Here is a 23,601-nt window from a genome sequence, read left to right on the forward strand (position 1 = left end):
TCAGGAGAGGTGCTGCTGGAACCAGATGACCAGGTTGAGGAAGCAGTCAGCCTGAGTGTCCACGCCTGCCAGAGAGTGACCCTCCTCCTGGAACCACAGCAGCCTGTAGGGAGTAGCAGAGAGCACGTCCAGCACTGTTAAACTCACTGTCACATCTCTTATGATCTGTACAGACTACACCATTTTTTTGGTCTTTCACAATGGTCACCATGTCAGATTAGACCATCACAGTTGATTACTGTACATTCTTGCTATGTTGTGGCCGGGACACTGACCACACGAATGACCGCGGCCAATCATCATCGCATGCTGTCTTTCACGACCACGCGCTTCATTGCACAAGCTCAGTTAGTTCGGTCAGGAAATTGTCAGAAGTACAGTAGGCTATTGTATGCACTGTATTCAAGCTTTATTGATACTGTAAATTATGGTGGCGGGGTGTTGTGCCAAATAATTCCGACTCCCTGGCAGAATCTGACTCCCTATCTTTGAGTTTTGATTCATCTTTTGACTGCCGAAACCATGATATGTAGGCTACCACAGCTAGGCTATATCTGCCTCATTAAAACTACAGTTGAAGTATTGCGTTTTCATCTGGGATTCATCCCTTTTTATCTAGCAACTCAGTAGCCGACCATCCAGTGACCTGAAGACGCAGGCTGACCAAGGACGGATGAACAGGGACTTTAGATGAATGTAGGCCTCTTACTTGTAAACTATAATGTAGGTTCTTATTCCAAGTGCTTTCGTAGTTGATTATCATGGATGTTAGCAGTAACTAGCCATAGACGCGCACGTATACTGCATTTTACATTTACTTTTAGCAGACAATCAAAAGCAAAGGAGCAAATTACAATAAGTAGCCTACATTTCTCTGCTAGGTGTGTGTGTGTGTGTGTGTGTGTGTGTGTGTGTGTGTGTGTGTGTGTGTGTGTGTGTGTGTGTGTGTGTGTGAGAGCGTGTGTTATGGGGTGTGATTCGTGCCAGCGTAACAAACACTCAGTGCTTTCGTCGCCTGCATTGCGTGTATAAAGGTACTTTGGCGAGCTGATTAATAGGCGTGCATATACGCACGCGTTACGAGTCGCTCGCATTCTCAGAGGGTGACGTGTCAAAAGTGCCGTGCAGGCACTAGAAGCTGCGAGCGGGGCTCATTTGTCCATATTGAATAAAAATTAAGAATATTTATTTGCACTCAATCAAATTCCAGGACCCTCCTTGCATAACTTTTCCTAGATATGTGTCGTTTTATCTCCACTATCGCTACATTTTCAAATAAGAGCGCGCATCATCAACTAGCTGTAGCATAGGGGTGCTGAGGATCAGCACCAAAACACGTAGGCTATAATAGTATAAGAATGTATTTTGTATTTTGACATACAGTAGGCTATGGCGCAAAAGGGATTGTGAGTGTGGGCTACACTAATTAGCCTACAATCAACTAGGATGGGCTCCATAGCCTAATGATTATCAATCCCAGCTGTGCGTAATTATGCGTCCTGTGTAGCCTATAAATTGACCTTGCTTTTCATTGTAAAATATTATGCTAGATGTGCTTCAGTTTTAGGAGTCAAACCATGGCATGCCAGCCTTAACACGTGCGGGCGTTTAAACGTCTGTTGCGTACGTTGGCATGGCACGTTCCACACGTCACACTATAATATTAGCAAACCACACAAACGTGTGTCTATACGCACGCTTATTCGTTTGATCAAACTATAAGGTGTAGTGTTAGGTGTCAGGTATTTGATGCACATATTAGGAGTGACGTGTCAAAAGTGCCGTGCCAACGTTCAAAACATAGAACACGCGTGCACAAGCCTTTACGTGTTAACTGCGGGCACTAGAAGCACCGAGTGGTGGTAATTTGAACACAAGTGAATCAAAATGATAATTGTTTGCACTCGATCAAATTCAAGGACCCTCCTTTCATTACTTTTCCTAGATATCAGCGTTTTTATCACATGTTTACATTTCGGCCGTTTGTCTAGACTGCAGTGCTCTTTTCTGTCAGCAGATGTCGCAGGCGGGTGATTTATATTTATATTTGTAGCATAATGTAGGCTATGTGTTATAATTATGTGCAAAATGATGACAATCACCTAAATCAAAAACAATGAAGCACATGTATTGCTATAGTTCGTTACCAAATGTTAGGCTTGTAAGACTCAACTTAATCATTATTAATTCCGCTATTCCTAAATATCAGAAGAGATATCTGTCTCACTCGCTCTCGGAGCAGGTATTGCACAACACAAAGCAGGTATTGCGCAACATAGCCACGCGCGCCAGGAGACCCGCTCTGAGAGACAGAGAGAATGAGACAGTCTTTTTCTGTGAGGGAGGAAACACGAGCAATATTTTCAATCATGCTTTCCATTGATGAATCACGAATAATGTATATAAACAGTGCAAATAAAAATAAATCGAAATAATAGGCCTATTGTGCAAAAAAAATAGCCAAACGAATTGTAGGCTACATTTGAAAGTGTTCAGCCTGGTGTAGGCTGGCCTATAGGCAAAAAAATGAATGCATTGATACTGCAAAATGGTTTCATTTGAGCTGAACACTACACAACTGATTTAATAATTTCTATAATATCAGGTGATTGCTTTGAATGTTACAAATTAGTTGAAACAGTGGTAGCGATTTGCAACCTGGTAGCCTACAGTCTGGGGAAGCGTTGGGCCTTCCCGCGCCACCACAGAAGTGGGTCTTCGCTCGCTCCAGCTCATCTTGAGTTGACGGCATAGTCCTCCTCCCCAAAGAAAGACCTGTAGGCCTATTGTTTATTTCGATTTATTTTTATTTGCAGTTTTACATTATTCTATATGTGTTTTTTTGTGGACCAATGTTTGAATAAAATTTGGCTTCAAAACGACATCTGGTAATTTACCTACATTTGATTTATTTTATTTAGAAATAGATAGCCCTCTATTGATAAGAAACACGTGTATCTGAACATTTGTTTTAAATTGCGAAGAAAGAGTCATTCAGATATTAGGCTTTATTAAAAACAAGTTGCTTAACATGTGAGAATTCCATTTATTGAGAATGCATTACCAATTGGCAAGGACGAGATTAGAACCAGCTATGATTTAAAGGCAACTGACCTTACACGTGCGGCCGCTAACACGTCTGCTGCGCTAGCAAGGCACTGGCACGTTTGACACGTCGCTATGCAATTTCTGCACACATTACAAGACGTACGTACGTACATCTATGATTTTACCAAACTGTCATGTGTAGTGTTGGTGTCGCATATGTGAGGCGCATCTAACCTGTAGTGTTGCCGTCACGCACACGATGCGCAATTCGTGTAAACAACATGTGCACAGCGTCTACGTGACAGGTACGTTACAGCTATGAGACGTCTGTCTCTCCATTGTTTGTCAATGGAAATTATACACGTGCGTTTAGACGTTTTATGTCATCGCGTCTTCTTAAGTAGGCGCAAGTCAAGCGTTTCAGTATGGTGTGCTGGCACTAATCACATCCCATAGTGTGTGTGTGTGTGCATGACATGTGTGCGTGTGTGTGTGCACGCATGATTGTGTGTGTGTGTGTGCACCAGGGCTGGACTGGCCATGTGGCGTACCGGGCAAATGCCCGGTGGGCCGGACCTACTTGTGGGCCGATCTAAAAAAAAATATTATTTTTTTTTTCTTTGGGGGCTAACGAATGGCCCATAGAGCAGGGACAGCGGCCCATTGGTCCATTTTCTATACTGACACTGGGCTGGCCCAATCATATGTAGGCCCCACCCCTCCCTCTGTTAGTTTCAGGTGTCATTTGCGTGGGCCGTTAGAGAGCCAAAAGTCAGTGGATGGAGAAAGATGGATAAGGACAAGTATAGTAAACCAAAGCGCAAGGGGGGCGCAGAGAAATTACGAGCTAAAAAGATTAAAAGTCTTGAGGCGGATGCTGCAACATGTGCAAAAATTACTGATATGTTTGCGCCAGGGGCTGCTTCAACGTCTACAGCCTCAGCCGACGTTGTGCAGCAACACCATGTTGAACACGAACTTGAAGGAGAGGTGGCTGGTGCATGGTGGCCGAGAGCAGGACAGGAAAGCCGAGGAGGGACAGAGACATGACAGGGCCGAGGAGGGACAGAGACATGACAGGGCCGAGGAGGGACAGAGACATGACAGGGCCGAGGAGGGACAGAGACATGACAGGGCCGAGGAGGGACAGAGACATGACAGGGCCGAGGAGGGACAGAGACATGACAGGGCCGAGGAGGGACAGAGACATGACAGGGCCGAGGAGGGACAGAGACATGACAGGGCCCTGGAGGGACAGAGACATGACAGGGCCGAGGAAGGACAGAGTGAGCAGGAGGAGTGTGTAGTTGAAACGGTAAGGAAATATAGCTGAAAGCTTAAAAAAAGCTATAGCTAAATATGAATATGGGTGACGGCTATCTGCTGGCTAGCGCCAGCTAGCATTAGCTAGGTACAGCTAGCTAGCATTATCTAGCTACCCACCTCCCTGCCAAGCTAATCGGGTCGTAGCTAGCTACGTTTGAGCTAGCTAGCGTTAACACTGTTTGTCTAGGCCAGCCAGATAACGTCAGTAGTAGTGCTAACGTTAGCACGTTAGCTTGGCAATTAGCACTAGCGCTATTACTGACGTTATCTATTCTGGCCTAGCCTAGCAGTGTTGCTGCTGCTGGGCTACTTAACGTTATATCTTCGAAGAAAAAGAGGAGCAGGCTAACGTTAGCTGTGTGTGGCCATGGTCCAAAATTAACCCTAGCCATTTACTAGCCAATGGCTAGCTGCTAAAAATCTATTGGTAATGGATAATTTACCAGCCAGTTGACTGGTAAGCCTAGCTCCTTTCAGGACTGTTACTAAGGGGCTAGGTTAAAAAAGTCATTCTCAACACTGAAATATATCAAAAGCAGACTGAGGAGCAGCCTGTCTGCCAGCAAATTGGAAGCCTTCATGTTGATGGCCACTGAAAAAGACGTCCTTGTTGCTTTGGACACAGACACTGTCATTGACAAAGTGTCAGAGAAGAGTGAGCTACTGAGGAAACTTATAGTAAGTTGATATGAAATTGTTGTTATTATTATAAAATTATTCATAATAATGTAGCAGCTTTTTAGACTGAAGATAGTGTGATCATGTGACTCATTATTACCCCCCCTCCCCTGTCTCTCAAAGGATGCCCGGCCCTAACTTGTGTGGTTCATTGTCCATTGTTGATGAGGGTATTCAGAGGGCCATGCAGCCTTTTCCACTAAGTAAGTATACAATACATGCAACTATGTTTTTATATTTTCTAGAATCTGTCATTTAATCATTTATAATTTAAAAATGATCATTGGTCATGTCTCATCTCTCTCTCACTCCCCCCCCCTCTCTCTCTGTCAGGATATTATTGTTGAGAGTATCCAGAGGGTCATGCAGCCTTTTCCAGTAAAGATAAAGGTATTATGATCATGTAATTACCAGTACTGTGATCAACTCAATCAATTATAATGTCTCAGTCTCACCTTTCTCTCTGTCTCCCCTTTTCTCCCTCTCTCTCTATCAAAGGTTGCCCTCATTTGTTTGAAAATAAGAACTTTGCTTTTAACTGGAGTGGACTTCACAGGCATCCTTTTTTATGTAAGTAGTGAGTTTACAATCTATGCAAATGCTTACATTTTCTAGTAGATATTGTTACTATCTGAATCTATAGTTTATCTCACTTATCGTGTCTCATCTCTCTTCCTCCCTCTTTCTCACTCAGGATGCCATTGTTGATGAGGGTAGGTCCATGCAGCCTTTTTCCAGTAAGTAAGTATACAATTCATGCAACTCTGATCATCTGAATCTGTCATTTAATCATGTATGACTTATCATTGATCATGTCTCATCTCTCCCTCTCTCTCTCCCCCCCCCCCCCTCTCTCTCTATCTCTCTCTTTCTCTCTCAGGAGATGCCATTATTGTTGAGGGTATCCAGAGGGCCATGCAGCCTGCAGCCTTTATTACTAAGTAAGTATCAAATACATGCAACTATCTCTCTACATTGCTCTCAATTGAAGATACTGGACCAGTACTGTGATCATTTAACTCCATCAATTATCATTCTCACCTTTCTCTCTTTGTCTCTCCCTCTCACTCTTTTAAAGGTTGCCTTGTTTGAGGAGGAGATCTTTTCAGCCCAGTGGAGTTCACAGGCAACATTTTGAGTGACTTGTATACTTTGTACATATATTTCTATACTAACATTTGAATAATAATAATAATAATGTAATAAATAATTTGAAATTATACTTTGACTTCTATCAGAGCTTTTTCTTTGACAATTTCTTGTACTTGTACTGTAACTGTTACTTGAGTATGGAGATTGTGTACTCCACGGCCACGTCTGACCACCAGGGAGTCAAGAGTGAGTGAGTACACTCGTCCATTTGCACTGGTACACTTGTCCACGGAACTTACTCATCTTTGTAGTGGTTTGGGGAAATAGTACGGTGGTATTGCGTATTTAAAGGGGCCGCAAGGATTTCGTACTGGTGGGTGGTGTCCGGCCGATTGTGGTGGGCCGGTCTGGGCCAAAAATGCCAGGGCCGATTTTTTGTCCCAGTCCAGCCCTGGTGTGCACGCATGATTGTGTGTGTGTGTGTGTGTGTTTGTGTGTGTGTGTGTGTGCATGACATGTGTGCGTGTGTGTGTGCACGCATGATTGTGTGTGTGTGAGCGTGTGTGTGTGTGTGAGCGCGTGTGTGTGAGCGTGTGTGTGTGTGTGTGTGTGGGTGTGTGTTTTTGTGTGTGTGTGTGTGTGTGTGTGTGTGAGCGTGTGTGTGTGTGTGTGTGTGTGTGAACGTGTGTATGTGAGCGTGTATGTGTGTATGTGTGCGTGTGTGAGCGCGCTTGTGTGTGAGCGTGTATATGTGTGCGTGTGTGAGTGTGTGTGTGTGTGTGTGTGTGTGAACGTGTGTGTGAGCGTGCGTGTGTATGTTAGCGTGTATGTGTGTGTGTGTATGTGAGCGTGTATGTGTGTGTGCGTGTGTGTGAGCGTGTGTGTGTATGTGTGTGTGTGTGTGTGTGAGTGTGTGTGTGTTACGTGTGTGGTTTATGTATGTTGTATGGATGTAGGCCTACTGTGTTTGGTTCTGTTTTGTGTTTTTGTCTCCCCCTTCTGTTTCACTTCTCCTACTTCTCAGATGCGCGCGCCTGGTTCACCAATCATCATTCACCACCTGTTCCATATCCCCAATCAGCCAGTCCCACGCCCTATACTGTATATAGTCCCCTTTTTCTTCACTTCTCTCTCTCCCTTTTGAGAGCAAGGTTGATTTGTGTTTAGTTGGAGAGCTGTGGCAGAGCTCTGGTTTGTTTTGATTCTGTTTGATGTTTGTCCTTTAGTTATGTTACATGTGAAGCTTCTGTATTTTGTTGTCCATTTACCTTAGTTGTCAGCCTACTTTAGTTGTGTTATGTTTGTTAAATCTCTTGTTTTTGCACACAGGGACAAGTGAGAATAGGAAGATACCCTGGGGTCTACATCGTAACATCACGTAGGTTTACCTGTTGTTACAACCCTAGGTTAAAGTGAGCACCACCCACTGTACTTAGGGGGGTGGGGTTATTTCTTTTTGTATTTTTCTTTGGTGCCACTGATAGTTCTCCTTGATCCCTGTGTTGCTGGTTACATTATATTAATAAACCTTCTTGATTTATTATTGGTTTATGAGTTTTGTTTTGCTGCACCCTCACCTGCTATCTGTTGCCTTATGTTGCCTGCCTGAGCCACCTTGTGGGGGCGTAACAGAGTGTGTGTGTGTGTGAGACCTGACGGGGCTGTCCCTGCTCTTCAGGTGTCGGTAGAGCTCCAGGCCCTGGTGGGGGGAGACCCTCCTGTCCCGCCCCCCCAACATCAGCAGCACTGGGGCGCGGATCTGAGTGCACACACACACATACGGTCACACACACACACACACGCTCACACACACACATACATACATACACACACACACGAGACATCATGGTCAACAGCATGACCAGAATGGAGAGAGAGAGAGAGAAAAAGAGTGAGTGAGTGTGTGTGTGTGTGTGTGTGTGTGCTGACCTGGGCAGCGTGGGTGATGGGTGATTTCTCCAGCATGGTGGTCAGAGCCTGAGGGGAGGGCAGCTGGTCGTAGGAGAACTGCAGCCCCACACATGAGTACCGCCTGGGAAGAACCACAACCACAACAGAGAACCAAGAACATGGTAGCATCCACAAGAACATGTCAAATCTATGTGTGTGTGTGTGCGTGCATGTGTGTGTGTGTGTGTGCGCGTCTCACCAGTCTACGATGTCGCTGGTTCCCAGCAAGGTGGCGGCGTTGATGACTGGGTTCCTGGCTGCACATGCTCTGTAGAAGTCTGGGTACTGGCCAATCAGGTGACAGGCCAGAAAGCCGCCGTGCGACCCGCCCATCACCACTACCCGCCGGGGGTCAAGGGTCGTCTCGCTCAGCAGCGCCGTGAGAACGGCCCGCTGGGAAAAGGAGCCAGAGGGGAGCTGGGCGTCACCAACAGAGGGAACTACTTTCACATTCGACCAATCAAACGCTCTTCTTAGATCTCCAAAAGAACTCGACAGTTAAGGGTCGAGGGTTAGGAGGTTTAAGGGGTTAGAGGTTAGCGAGTAAGGGTCAGCGGTTAGGGGTTAGAGGCTAGCTAGAGGGACAGGAAGTAGAGCGCCTCCCCCCCTCCCAACAGTACCTGCACATCCTTCACATCCTGCTCTCCAATACGGCCGATCAAAGACAAGACGCTGTCCTGACCAAACCCTGTAGAACCCCTGTAGTTCACTAGAGAGAGAGAGAGAGACACAGAGGGGGGGGGAGAGAGAGAGAGAGAGGGAGAGAGAGAGAGAGAGAGGGAGAGAGAGAGAAAGGGAGAGAGAGAGAGAGGGAGAGGGAGAGGGAGAGGGAGGGAGAGAGAGGGAGAGAGAGAGAGAGAGAGAGAGAGAGAGATGAGGGAAGTAGTAAGACAAGCTCTGATAGGACCAGAGTACTAGGGACATATTTACTAAGACAGCCTCTGATAGGACTGGACTTAACAGGTTGGTAGTAAGACAGGCTGTGATAGGACTAGACTAGAAAAGTTGGTACAGTAGGACCCCACTCATCCGAACTTCAGAGATCCGAACCTCCCGGTCTACCGGACAGGCTTAAAAAACTCTTCTTTTTTTTTGAGCCTGCTATCTGGTTACTGGTGGGATTTTCATTAGAGTACTTTACTTACATTTAAATCTGTCATAATAAACATGTACTATATCCTACTGTGAATAACAACAGAATTGTATGTAGACCTATATGTTGCCTGTGGTCACGTTTCATTTCTTTGTTACTCTAAAGCGGGAAAATGTCGAGCGCAAAACGCAAACGAGTCTGCTGCGAGAGCTGCATTCCTTGGTAGCCAGAAAGCGCGTCAGCAACCTGAAGCAGAGGAGCATCGAGTCATTTTTCGTTCCCAGTTAATGGACTTCAGGAACACAGACGTGTTGTGGGCATGTAGATTAGCCTACTTGACCTACTGTACTTAGAGACACGACAACTTGTCTGTCATTTCATTTATTTATTTATTGATTATCATTTGCTCTAATTGTTCTAATGTTGGGTTGTTTTTAGGCTATACCATTTTGTTCTGCGAATACAGTAGCCTATCGATACAGCGTAAGCCTCATTTGAGAATAAAGTACTGTATTTGTTCAAAGCACGCACTCAAGTGGAAATTCGTTTATTTTATTCTAGGCTACTGTAGGCCTATTATAGGCTAGGCTATATGAGTTTAGTTGGCTATTTTATTGCAATTTTGATGCATTTTCAAAGTAGGGTATTTATCGGTCTATTATGAGTCTATATGAAACAAGTATAGCACTTATTTGGTGCATTTTAACATAAGTTTCAGTCATCCGGACATTTCAGAGATACAAACGACCTTCGGTCCCGTTGGGTTCGGATAAGTGGGGTCCTACTGTTGTTAGAAAGGCTGTGATAGGACTAGACCTGAAAGGTTGGTAATAAGACAGGCTGTGATAGGACTAGACCTGAAAGGCTGGTAGTAAGACAGGCTGTGATAGGACTAGACCTGAGAGGTTGGTAGTAAGACAGGCTGTGATAGGACTAGACCTGAGAGGTTGGTAGTAAGACAGGCTGTGATAGGACTAGACCTGAGAGGTTGGTAGTAAGACAGGCTGTGATAGGACTAGACCTGAGAGGTTGGTAGTAAGACAGGCTGTGATAGGACTAGACCTGAAAGGTTGGTAATAAGACAGGCTGTGATAGGACTAGACCTGAGAGGTTGGTAGTAAGACAGGCTGTGATAGGACTAGACCTGAAAGGCTGGTAGTAAGACAGGCTGTGATAGGACCAGTGAGACAGAGAGTTGGTCAGTTACCCATGAGCACTGCGAAGCCCAGCTGGGCCAGGGCTGTAGACGTTACGTTCCACTCTGCACTGAACTGGGAGTTGGGGCCCCCTGGGGAACGAACACACACACGCACACACGCACGCACGCACGCACACACGTACGGTAAGATCAGTAGAACCTCAACGCAGAGAGGATGAGCAGCAGGGGAGGAGGGAGGGGGAGAAAGCGTCTCTGCTGAGATGAGTCAGTCTCACCGTGACAGAACACCACCAGAGGACTTCTGGTGCCTGACCTATGACCTCGCGGGCGAACCAGCAGGGCACTGAAGTCCAGACCAGCTGAGAGAGGGAGGGAACCAAGGAGAGAGAGTGATAGAGAAAAAGAGAGAAAGAGAGAAAGAGAGAGAGAGAGAGAGAGAGAGAGAGAGAGAGAGAAAGAGAAAGAAAAAGTGAGTGAGAGAGAAGATTCCCTGTTTTGGGTCTTCAACTGAGAGAAAGTACAGAGTTTACAGTTGCGTTCTAAATCACCTAGCAACCACATCCAGCGCCATATTGGAAGACCATTGACAAAATGTGCAAGCAAATTATATCCAGTTCTATAGGGTATGACGTTATATATCCAGTTCTATAGGGTATGAAGTTATTTCCAATTCTATAGGGTATGAAGTTATATCCAGTTCTATAGGGTATGAAGTTATATCCAGTTCTATACAGCATGAAGTTATATATCCAGTTCTATACGGTATGAAGTTATAAATCCAGTTCTATAGGGTATGAAGTTAGATATCCAGTTCTATAGGGTATGAAGTTATATCCAGTTCTATAGAGTATGAAGTTATATCCAGTTCTATAGAGTATGAAGTTATATCCAGTTCTATAGGGTATGAAGTTATATCCAGTTCTATAGGGTATGAAGTTATTTCCAATTCTATAGGGTATGAAGTTATATCCAGTTCTATAGGGTATGAAGTTATATCCAGTTCTATACAGCATGAAGTTATATATCCAGTTCTATACGGTATGAAGTTAAAAATCCAGTTCTATAGGGTATGAAGTTAGATATCCAGTTATATAGGGTATGAAGTTAGATATCCAGTTCTATAGGGTATGAAGTTATATATCCAGTTCTATAGGGTATGACGTTATATATCCAGTTCTATAGGGTATGAAGTTATATACTGTATATCCAGTTCTATAGGGTATGAGGTTATACAGTATATCCAGTTCTATAGGGTATGAAGTTATATATTCAGTTCTATAGGGTATGAAGTTATATCCAGTTCTAGAGGGTATAAAGGTTATATCCAGTTCTATAGGGTATAAAGTTAGATCCAGTTCTATAGGGTATTAGGTTATACCCAGTCCTATAGGGTATGAAGTTATATACAGTTCTATAGGGTAAAGTCTGTGTGATTTTCCCATGTGATCACAAAATATCTAAAAGTTTTTTTTGTGATATTAGCACCTATGCAAGTTTAATGTGTAGCCAGGGTCAGATTCCACGCAGGCGAACGTTGATGGGCCAGACCTTCATGGAAGCCAGACCTTCATGGTGGCTCTTCCACTGGCGTTTCTAATCCTGAACTTGCTTGTTTTTCAGCGGTGGTCTTCCAACATGTCGGCACATACTTGGTGATGTCACATGATAAGCCTCTATAGGGTTCTCCTCTACTCACAGTAATGAGGTTTTCCTGTAGGGTTCTCTACTCACAGTACTGAGGGTTCACTAGGGTTCTCATCTACTCACAGTACTGAGGGTTCTCCTCTACTCACAATAGTGAGTTTCTCCTGTAGGGTGCTCTACTCACAGTACTGAGGGTTCTTCTCTTCTAACAGTAATGAGGTTTTCTGTAGGGTTCTCTACTCACAGTACTGAGGGTTCTCTAGGGTTCTCCTCTACTCACAGTACTGAGGGTTCTCCTCCTGGGGGGGAGGGGTCAGGTCCAGACATGTCCAGTCCAGGGAAAAGGCCGAGGCAGGCTGGCCCAGAGGCTGCCAGGGAACACGCTGACTCTCCCCACCAGGGGGCGCCAGAGGAGCCACTCTCTACAGGAGAGCAACACAAGATCAGCACCATCACCACACACACACACACACACACACACACACACACATACACATTACCAGGCTGGGGGGTATTTGGGGGGAGGAACAGGATGCCACCATCAGGTCCTTCTGGATGGTGAGAAGCTTCCAGCTGCCAAATGTTACATCTGGAGAGGGAGGAAGGAGAGAGAGAGGGAGATAGCAGAGGGAGAGAGGAAGGAGAGGGAGAGAGGGAGGGAGGAGAGGGGGAGTAGAGAGACAAGGAAGAGGAGAGAGGGAAGAGAGGGAGAGAGGAGAGAGTGAGGAGAGGGAGAGAGGGGGTGAGGGGAGAGGGGGAGAGGGAGGAGAGGGAGAAAGGGGAGAAGATGAAGGGAGGAGAGTGTTAGGAGAGGGGAGAGAGAGGGAGGAGAGGGGAGAAGATGAAGGGAGGAGAGAGGGAGTAGACAGACAAGGAAGAGGAGAGAGGGAGGAGAGGGAGAGAGGAGGAGAGGGGAGAAGATGACGGGAAGAGAGTGTTAGGAGAGGAGAGAGAGAGAGTAGCAGGTAGAGGGACATGTGTGCTGTGTGGTGCAGAAGAAGGCGGAGCTTTAGGAGAGGGGGGACTTACTGCTGGTCAGACAGACGACCCTCCTGGTGGTCCTGTCCACCACATATACCTCCTGAGAGAGAGAGAGAGAGAGAGAGAGAGAGAGAGAAAGAGAGAGAGAGTTATGCAGCTTTTAGAACACAGCGTGTGTGTGTGCGCACGCAAGTGTATGTGTATGTGCAAGTGTGTGTGTGCATGTGCGTGTGTGTGTACTGTATGTGCGAGTGTGTGTATGTGTGCTGAACCTTCCAGTTCCTCCTGGTGCTGGTGAAGACCACCCTCCGACTGTCTGACGACCAGCAGCTGGGGGGCAGGGCTTCATACAGACCTGCAAACTCACAGCCTGGAGAGGGAGGGAGGGAGGAGGGAGAAGGAGAGAGGAGGGAGAGGGAGAAGGGAGAGAGAGAGAGAGAGGGAGAGAGGGAGGGAGGAGGGAGAGGGAGAGAGGGAGGAGAGAGAGAGAGGGAGGGAGGAGGGAGGAAGGAGAAGGGGAGTAGAGAGACAAGGAAGAGGCGAGAGGGAAGAGAGGGAGAGAGGGAGGGAGGAGAGAGGGAGGGAGGAAGGAGAGGGAGAGAGGGAGGAAGAGAGGGAGGGAGAGGGAGAGGGTGGGAGGAGGGAGAGAGGGAGGGAGGAAGGGAGAGGGAGAGAGGGAGGAAGGAGAAGGGGAGTAGAGAGACAAGGAAGAGAGAGGGAAGAGAGGGAGAGAGGGAGGGAGGAGAGAGGAAGGAGAGGGAGAGAGGGAGAGAGGGAGAGAGGGAGGAGGGAGAGGGAGAGAGGGAGGGAAGAGGGAGGAAGGAGAGGGAGAGAGGGAGGAGGGAGAGGGAGAGAGGGAGGGAAGAGAGGGAGGAGGGAGAGGGAGAGAGGGAGGGAAGAGAGGGAGGAGGGAGGGTTACAGTAAATTAATTAAGAAAACATCAAGTTTGTGTTGGAGTGAAAGTCAAGTTTGTGTTGGGTTAACCCGTACATACCTGTCCCACTGGGCCTGTGGACCACCTCCAGCAGCTCGGTGGTGCTCCTGGTGGCCAGGTGGTGTAGCTGCAGGCTGAGGGCCTGGCCGTGGGGGCCCCAGACCCCGCCCTGCAAGAACACCAGCCAGCCCCCGTCAGGGCTCAGCCTGGGGGACGACACGGCGCGACCCTCCCCCTCGGACACACACTCTGGAGAAGGGGGAGAGTAGACAGTAGGCTATGGGTCTGTGTGTGTGTGTGTGTGTGTGTGTGTGTGTGTGTATGTTCGTTCATTCATTCCATTCACAAACACACACCAATGGCGGTAGCTGCCATGCACGGTGCTATCCTTCTCATTGGGAGCAATTTGTGGTTCGGTGTCTTGCCCAAGGACTAAGCATGTAACGGTATCAAAAACTCACGGTAAGGTAATATCACGGTATCAAGGTCCACGGTACGGTATATCACGGTATTAAACACAGTTTTAAAACACAAAATTTAAAGAGGAAGAAGATTTGTAGCCTACTTTGGAAAAAACACCATATAATTTATTAAACACATTTCTGATGTGTAGTTTTTTTCTTTTAATTTAAAGTGCTTCTGCTTTCCTTACAATCACGGATCAACGATGATCTGTTGCACCACTATTCAGTAGTGATAGAGGAGGTCTGTGGGTATAGATGGTGTGTTGAGCAGTGATAGAGGAGGTCTGTGGGTATAGATGGTGTGTTGAGCAGTGATAGAGGAGGTCTGTGGGTATAGATGGTGTGTTGAGCAGTGATAGAGGAGGTCTGTGGGTATAGATGGTGTGTTGAGCAGTGATAGAGGAGGTCTGTGGGTATAGATGGTGTGTTGAGCAGTGATAGAGGAGGTCTGTGGGTATAGATGGTGTTGAGCAGTGATAGAGGAGGTCTGTGGGTACAGATGGTGTGTTGAGCAGTGATAGAGGAGGTCTGTGGGTATAGATGGTGTGTTGAGCAGTGATAGAGGAGGTCTGTGGGTATAGACGGTGTGTTGAGCAGTGATAGAGGAGGTCTGTGGGTATAGATGGTGTGTTGAGCAGTGATAGAGGAGGTCTGTGGGTATAGATGGTGTGTTGAGCAGTGATAGAGGAGGTCTGTGGGTACAGATGGTGTGTTGAGCAGATGACCGGATAGGTTTATAAAAAATAAAAAACAAAAAAGGATGTAGGCGACGTGGTCAAGTAGGGCGCATGTTCAATCCACACTAGTCAGGCGCTGCCAGCGGTAGACATGGCTAGCGGAGGAGCTGAAGAGCTTGAAAAACCTCCTGCTCAACAACCGCTCATCACCACGGCATTTAAGCAGCCCTTAGCTAAAGAACCCGACCGGGCTAAAGCTATTACAAAAGGTATTATTGGGGTGTTTATAGCTGCAGACATGAGGCCATATTCCGTTGTGCAAAACGAGGGGTTTAAACATATGCTGGATGTGCTTGAGCCACGCTACGAGATCCCGTCGCGCACCCATTTTGCTGAGAAGATCGTGCCAAATCTTTATGAGCAGGAAAAGGCAAAAGTTGTCAGTGAATTATCCCAGGCATCCTCTGTTGTGCTCACAGACGGGTGGACCTCCAGGGCAACGGAAAGCTACGTGACTAGTGTGGATTGAACATGCGCCCTATGTGACCAGTTGCTGGTTAGCTATGAGAGGCAGGATCCTAGCCGACCGTTGCATCCCCCCAACCCGCAACGGAGGGTTATCAGCTGGGCTGGGACTCCGCCTCTCATCACTAACCAGCAACTGAGCCAATTGAGCTAAAGGTGGTTAGCTAGCTCGATCGTAAATTACTCAACTGAATAAATATGACACAGATAAGCACACCGATGCTTATAGTTAGCTTGATATAACTAAGACATCTGACCAGTCCACAGTGAGTTTAGCCAGTCCCAAGGTTACCGCGTGACCAAAAAATACTGTGGTTACCGTAATACCGCGGTTACCGTTACATGCTTACCAAGGACACTTCGACATGTGGACAGGAGGAGGCGGGATTCGAACCGCGGGATTTGAACCCTATGATCATTGGACGGCCTCTCTACCACTGTGTGTGTGAGTCTGTGTGTGTGTGTGTGTGCGTGTGTGTGTGCGTGCGTGCGTGAGTGCGTGCGTGCGTGAGTGTGTGTGTGTGTGTGTGCGCATGTGTGTGAATGTGTGTACTCACCACAGTGTCCCTCCATGTCCACACAGAACAGAGCTGATCTGGGAACACAGTTAAGTCTAGTGTGACGGTTACCAAGGGAACCAGCAGCATCCGCTCAAATCAGAAGGTCATCTAATCCAGCCATGTGTGTGTGTGTGTGTGTGCCCTAACCCTGAGCATGAGGATGTGTGTGTGTGAGTGTGCTCTAACCCTGACCATGAGGGTGTGTGTGTGTGTGTGTGCTCTAACCCTGACCATGAGGGTGTGTGTGTGTGTGTGTGTGTGTGTGTGCGCTCTAACCCTGACCATGCGGATGTGTCTGTTTATGTGCTCCAACTCTAACCATGCGGATGTGTGTGTGTGTGTGTGTGTGTGTGTGAGAGCAGCCTTGCTGGTCTGTGTACCAGGACTCACTCACCTGCGGTTGGAACAGAACTTGAGGCCCAGTCTGAAGGGCTCATGACTCCAGCCCACAAACATCACCGCCTGGCCAGCACGCACCCACAGGGCCTGACACACACACACACACACACACACCCCACACATATACACATACATAAATTATTTTCATGTGGCACTTTATGGGGTGTGATAAGTGCCACTTTGGTTGCTTGTTCAAAGCTTACTTACAACGTGTATGTATGTATGTGTGTATGTATATACATACACACACACATACACACACACACGTTCGCGTTATACAGCGCAGCTCACTACAAAACAAGGCGCACATGCGCGGTCGTTCGATCGCGCTTTAAGTGAATGGGGGAGCTCACGTGACCGAATGAGTGTTTGCGTTGTGAACTCAGTGGTGCGTGTATGAATGTGTCTGTGTGTCTGTCACGTGTACCACGAGGGGTTGCTTGTTCAAATATTACAAGATCTAACATAGCCTACATACATACACACATACATACATACAGCGTGCGAATTGCTGGGGGGGATTTCCCCTCCTCTGATCAGTAATTTTTATCGCCGGTGGGAATACGTTTTTATCCCTGCTTCTGGTCAGACTGAATATAGCTACAATAGATGGCGCAATTAGAAAAACTACACTAGCTATTTCAAAAAATATGATTTACAACAGCTTCAGACAGGACTGTAGGCTCTCATTTGTGAGGCGGGAGCGATATTTGGACTTTATGAAGTTCATACTCGAGAAAACTTGCTCGCATAAGTATGTTGAGCCAAAGATAGACAGGACTCCAAATGCATACTTTTTCATGTTCATATACGTGTCGGGAATGGCACTCCATGTTTCAAAAACAAGTTTTTCTGGTTTGGGGAGGTTTTCAATATCACTCCATGTGTGCTCTTTAGCGAGAGTGGCCTTCTGATGGGCGACTTCTTCGATATCCGCTGTCAGGCTTTTGAACTTGGACACCCATAAGTTTTTATCCGCTATGTCGGCCAGTTCAAGTTCAAGATCGGGCTGACTTAGGCCTACTCCTGTGAATGCGGATATGTTCAGCAGGGATGGGTCGATGTCCAGCGGTGTGACAGGGAAGGACAGAGTGTTTTTTTTCCTTTCTGAACTCGCTGAATCTTTCTCCAAATGCAACTTGCAATTCCACGGTGTAAATAATCACAATTGATGTGATTGTTCTCTTTGAACTCTCTCAGGGAGGGGAAGTGAGAGAGCATACCGCTCTGTACATCTCTGGCAAACACTGTCGTCTTGCGCTCAAACGCCAAAACATCCTCCAGCATCTGCAGGGCCGTGCTTCCATTTCCCTGGAGATTTTTATTCAGCGTGTTTAAGTGACTTGTCATATCCACCATGAAGTAAAACTTTTCCAGCCAATCGAGGTCTCCCAGTTCGGGATAGCTGAGGCCTTTGCTTTCCAAGAAGGTTTTCACATGTTCCAGACAAGCAGCGAAGCGTTTCAGCACGTCTCCCCTGGACAGCCACCCCTCAGATCTTGTAATATGTGAACAAACAACCCTTCGTGGTACACGTGACAGACACACAGACACATTCATACACGCACCACTGAGCTCACAACGCAAGCACTCATTCGGTCACGTGAGCTCCCCCATTCACTTAAAGCGTGATCGAACTACCGGGCATGTGCGCCTTGTTTTGTAGTGAGCTGCACTGTATAACGCGAACGTGTGTGTATGTGTGTGTGTGTATGTATAAACGTACACACATACACACATACATACACGTTGTAAGTAAGATTTGAACAAGCAACCAAAGTGGCACTTATCACACCCCATAAAGTGCCACATTGGTTGCTTGTTCAAGTTTACTTACAATGTGTGTGTGTGTGTGTGTCTACACTCCGTTTATACACATGGACGCACACACACACACACACACATTGTAAGTGTGCGTCAATGTGTGTGTGCGTCCATGCGTGTGTGTGTGCGTGTGTGTGCATTTGTGCGTGTGTGTGCGTGTGTGCATGTGTGTGTGCGTCCAAGTGTGTGTGTGCGTCTCACCTGGCCCGGGGACACGGTGGAAGGAACCCCCTGCAGCAGGGTGACCGTGTCTCTGGTCAGGTCGGCCACACACAGCGCTGGGAGACTCTTACTGGCCAGACCCTCGCCCCAGTCCTCCCAGTACACACTCCGGTCCTGCTGGGGGGGCACGCATCATTATTTATAAGGCAATTCTTGGTCTTCTTCCTTCTTACCTCTGTGCCTACATTTTACAAAAAACTACTGGGAAATACTCCTTAAGATCACAGGACTTCTTGCTGCTGTCTGTTCCCAAAGTCAAAACAGAAAAGGGGAAAATGGCTTTTAGTTATTCGGCTCCTTCTTTCTGGAACATGTTACAAAATGATCTCAAACTTGAGGAGCAGGTCTCAATAGATGTTTTTAAATCCACTATGAAGGTTTTAGAGGTGGATTTAACAGTATGTTCATGTTTTTGACTAGCATATTGCCATATAGCCAAATCACCAAGTCACGTGTGTAAACTGTATTGCTGTTGCATCTCTGTGTTTCTGTTGTATATTTGTGTCTGTAAATGTGTTTGGATTGCACTGCTGCCCGTCTTGGCTAGGTCTCTCTTGAAAAATAGATTTTTAATCTCAATGGGACTTTTTCCGGGTTAAATAAGGCTAAATAAAATATTTTTAAAAAGGCAGGAAAGAGTTAACCACTGTGTGGGAGAGAGAGAGAGACAGGTGTGTGTGTGTGTGTGTGTGTGTGTGTGTGTGTGTGTGTGTGTGTGTGTGTGTGTGTGTGCGTTGGGTGTGTGTGTGTGTGTTGAGTGTGTGTGTGTGCGTGTGTGCATGTGTGTGTATATGTTGGGTGTGTGTGTGTATGTGTATGTGTTGAGTGTGTGTGTGTGTGTATGTGTGTGTGTGTGTGTATGTGTGTGTGTATGTGTTGGGTGTCTGTGTGTGTGTGTGTGTGTGTAGGGCCGGCCGCTGCTATAAGCAATATAAGCAGTCGCTTAGGGCCACAACCACTAGGGGGGGCCACATCACAGGAGGAAAAAAATTAATTTTAACATATTGTTACATTATGTCATGTATCCCCTATCCAAAAACTGGTGTTCTTATTTAATATGCAGTAAAACAAAAAGATCTTATAACATAATTTCATAATAAGCCACATGCAGTTGAATGCAATCCACCTGTGGCCCCTCCCCCTCCCTCCTTCCCCAACTTCACTCTATCCAAATCTCCTGTTGAATCTGGCTTATAGGCTACTTTAGCTATACCTCCCCTCATGGGGAATGATGGTGTGGTCCACAGGGAACTCATCATCACTTTAAAACGCACCAGAGACTTGGCACAAAAGCGCACAGTCACAGGTGCATAGGGGACGTCTTGAATTACACAGAGGGACGATTGGCAGCTTTTACCCTGTCAGAGGACCGACTAGAAGATCTTCACTACCTAGAAGTTGTGTTCAGTTAAAATTATTTCACTCGTTTCACGGCGAGATTCACAGGACTGAGAGTCTTGTAAAGTGATGAGTTTCCACGGCGACCCCCGATAGTCTGTGTGGTATTGTATCTCAAACGAGCGTTGTAGGCTGATCGTGGTTTGATTTCACAGTCACATGACGCAAAGTGTAACTTCGAGACAAGATCTGTGCGTGTTGGGTGTGTGTGTTGGGTGTGTGTGTATATGTTAGGTGGGTGTGTGTGTATGTGTTGGGTGGGTGGGTGTGTATCAGTGGAGGCTCGTCCATTGAGGCAGGGGAGGACAGTCCTCCTCGGTTTTTGGAGAGAAGAGAGGGATTAAAAGTTTTTTTAAACAGTTTTGTTCATAAAGCAGGTTTTCCCTATGGATAAAAAACCATTATTGAAATTCTAAAGCTCCAACAGTGACATCTATAACATGAAGCTGGAGGACCCATAGATATCTATGGAAGGGAGGCTAGCCTCCCTTGGGGCGGGTTCTTTTCTCTTAAATCAATGTAATGCCTTTTTTCTTGCTAATTTGTGATTGGCCAAAACGCTGAAAAATTACCGCAAGGGAGGACAGTACTCCGGCCCTGTCTGAACAGGATTCAGATATTGACATTTTGTTAGTCCAATCACATTCCAGATTTACCACAGTGAAGGCTGATTGAGTCGGCGTTGATGTCTGTGTTTCTCTTCCCTGTGCCATTGGAGACTGTTTGTGTGTTCGTAGCTCCATAATATAATACATCCGAAAGTATTATGGGACATATTATACATCAAACTGTTCGTCTATTTGTCTTGATTCTAGCCATCTAAATATCTAAGCTGACATAAATACTTTTTGAGCTAGAGCCGTCTGAACATGACAGTTCCACTGACTGGCTATAGCCGGTAACGTTAGCTACGAGGTGCACGTCAGGCTACGGCATAGGCAGGCGCGCTGATTGGCTGGAGGCGCAAACTGTCGGCAACTCGTCCAAAACATTTCTAGAGACTGGGTCGCAACACCGGATCGGAGAAATCCACAGCCTGGCTCCTGCTTGCGTGAGAATTGATCGCTTTGCGGTGCTTATTCCTCATCCAGTGATGGATGGGTGGATGGAAAACTTTCAAATGAATGTTCATATTGTTGTGATAATTGTAGCTATAGCAACATAAGAGTGGCAGCTTTGACAGCAACCCAAATGAGCTAATCCCATAGCTGTACCATTGCTTGCTAGCCATGAGCGAACTGTTGGATACTGCATTTGCTGTGCAACGTATTCCATTGTCCAGAGAGCCACACCTCAGTGTCCCCTAATCAATTTTTTTTTTCATATATCACCTAACCTCTCCAGCACCTCATCAATATCAATTATTTTCTCTCTTTAGAGAAGAGTACAATCCATTACAACAACTATTGCTTACAATGTTTTATTGTTGTTTTGTAACATTTTATCATGAATATGATAAATAAATGCTGCATGTAGTTAAAGAAAGTGTTATTCAGTTTTTCATACGCTAAAATTGAATGTAAATCCACTTCAAAGCTGATATTTCAAATAATAACTGACTGAGGGAAAGTGCCCCCCGGCGCCCATGGGCGGTTCACCTCTCTTCCTCCTGTCCTCCTCAGTTTTTTGAGTCACCAGCCGCCACTGGTGTATGTGTGTGTATGTGTTGGGTGGGTGTATGTGTTGGGTGTGCGTGTGTGTATGTGTTGTGTGTGTGTGTGTGTGTGTGTGTGTGTGTGTGTGTGTGGTACCTTCCCGGCAGGCAGGTGCTCCCCAGCAGCAGGCCCTGTTCCGGGGCCCTCAGGAGAGCGTGTTGCCCCTGAGCCTGGAGCCTCTCTGGTCCTACTGCTCTCAGCCACGTACAACAGCCTGCGCTCACACTCAGACCACGCCAGGCAGCCGAACTGAGCTGCTCTCACACACACACCCACCCACCAAACACATACACACACACAGACACACACACCCACCCAACACATACACACACACACAAACACACACACACACATACACATACACACCCACCCACCCACCCAACACATACACCCACGCACACACACCCACACACACAGTGATAGCGGGGGGGCGGGGGGGGGGGGGGACAGGCAGACACTCAGGAAGGCCTAGTCAGTAGTCATAGCAACCATAAACACATCAATGAACACTTTCACAGCTAACGGCTAACGGTCCACAGCCATGCTAACGGCTAACGGTCCACAGCCATGCTAATGGCTAACGGTCCACAGCCATGCTAATGCTCGGTCCTCACCGTCCTCGTACACTCGCCCATGTTTACTGAGACTGGTCAGGTCCAGACTCTTCCTCAGCCCACAACTGTCCCAAACCTGACCCAGAACACACACACACACACACACACACACACACACACACACACACACGTCAGGGTTTATTATGATGGGGTTAGGGGTTAAGGGTCAGGAAGGTGACATGACCTTACCTCCAGGTACTGGCTTCTATTGTTCTCCCTGATGACCGCCCGTAGGGCACCAGAGGGAGAGTGTCGACTCAGCAGTCTGTCCCACGTGGGGGGGGGGGGGGGGGGGGGGAGAGGATATGAGAGGATAAGGACCCACTGGCCTAATAAATCAAACCATAATGTTTAGACCTTAAAAGCACTGGGTCTTAACTGTAACACAGCCTGCATAATCAATACTCAGGATAAATGACCCAGAATGCATCCTGGCCGCGCCAGCGCTGCTCTTACTCTCCCTGCAGGGGGGTAGCAGGTCCGGCGGGGAGGACGGTGAAGCGGGGCGGGTCAGAGACGCTGGCACTGTCCGGTCCAATCAAGGTCCAGTTCTGAGAGAAGCGCAGCCGGACTCCCCTGGACCGCTCACTCTGACTCCACTCTGCACGGAACAGGGGTAAAACGAAAACACTCACCACCAGGAATGTGTGTGTGTGTGTGTGTGTGTGTGTGTGTGTGTGTGTGTGTGTGTGTGTGTGTGTGTGTGTGTGTGTGTGTGGAGAAAGAATGAGACACACATATAGATAGAAAGATAGATAGAGAAAGAGAGTTGGAGAAAGAGAGAGTTAGAGAAAGAGAGAGAGAGATAGAGAAAGAGAGAGCGAGATAGTTAGAGAGAGAAAGAGAGAGAGTCAGACACGCTGCAGACCTGTAGATACATTTAGGATTCTCTGGTTGTTCTCTGTCGTCTTCGTAACGCTCGCAGACACGGGGGAGGGACAGCTGCTGCACTTGTCGTACACGGCGCTGATCGCTTCGGGCTCCATCTAGGTGCAGGTCAACATCGGTAACTCCTTTCTTCAGCAGAACAGATTAGCATACAATAAAGATACCCCCATGAAAGACTTCTAGCCCACGGCAACTAGAACCACTTTGCTTCAACACGGTAAATCTGCCAGAAAGCTCTGACTGGAATCTAAACGGTCTTTGCAGGGTTGTTACAAAAACACAATTTAACAGCGGAATGGGTCTGGAAGTAGTGGAATTTCCGAAGAGCTGATGGCCAAGAAAGGTATGTTGCAAAATTGTCTACTCTAGAAGTAATTAACATGCCTTCAGTGCATAAAACAGTTCAATTAATTTTTCTAATTTTTACCAGCGACTCCATGTTGGCGACGGACGATACCATTTCGTCCAG

The 23,601-nt window shown here is 46.8% G+C and overlaps 1 protein-coding gene across 1 annotated transcript; it reads right to left on the reverse strand.

Annotated features, from left to right (window-relative positions):
* LOC311315431 (acylamino-acid-releasing enzyme) lies at positions 1 to 23,230 on the reverse strand (the record flags this gene model as incomplete). The annotated part of the gene is made up of 20 exons (XM_084446101.1): positions 1 to 103; positions 7,797 to 7,903; positions 8,074 to 8,176; positions 8,294 to 8,487; positions 8,715 to 8,803; positions 10,395 to 10,475; positions 10,622 to 10,705; positions 12,271 to 12,412; positions 12,491 to 12,579; positions 13,020 to 13,071; positions 13,244 to 13,341; positions 13,967 to 14,155; positions 16,130 to 16,167; positions 16,527 to 16,618; positions 18,557 to 18,691; positions 21,727 to 21,884; positions 22,245 to 22,341; positions 22,434 to 22,509; positions 22,701 to 22,845; positions 23,113 to 23,230. The coding sequence occupies 20 exons, from the start codon at positions 23,228 to 23,230 to the stop codon at positions 1 to 3; spliced, it is 2,190 nt and encodes a 729-aa protein (XP_084302227.1).
* Between the last annotated feature and the right edge of the window lie 371 nt (positions 23,231 to 23,601).

The sequence above is a fragment of the Borostomias antarcticus genome, assembly GCF_949987555.1.
Source record: "Borostomias antarcticus genome assembly, chromosome: 11".
Taxonomy (NCBI): domain Eukaryota; kingdom Metazoa; phylum Chordata; class Actinopteri; order Stomiiformes; family Stomiidae; genus Borostomias; species Borostomias antarcticus.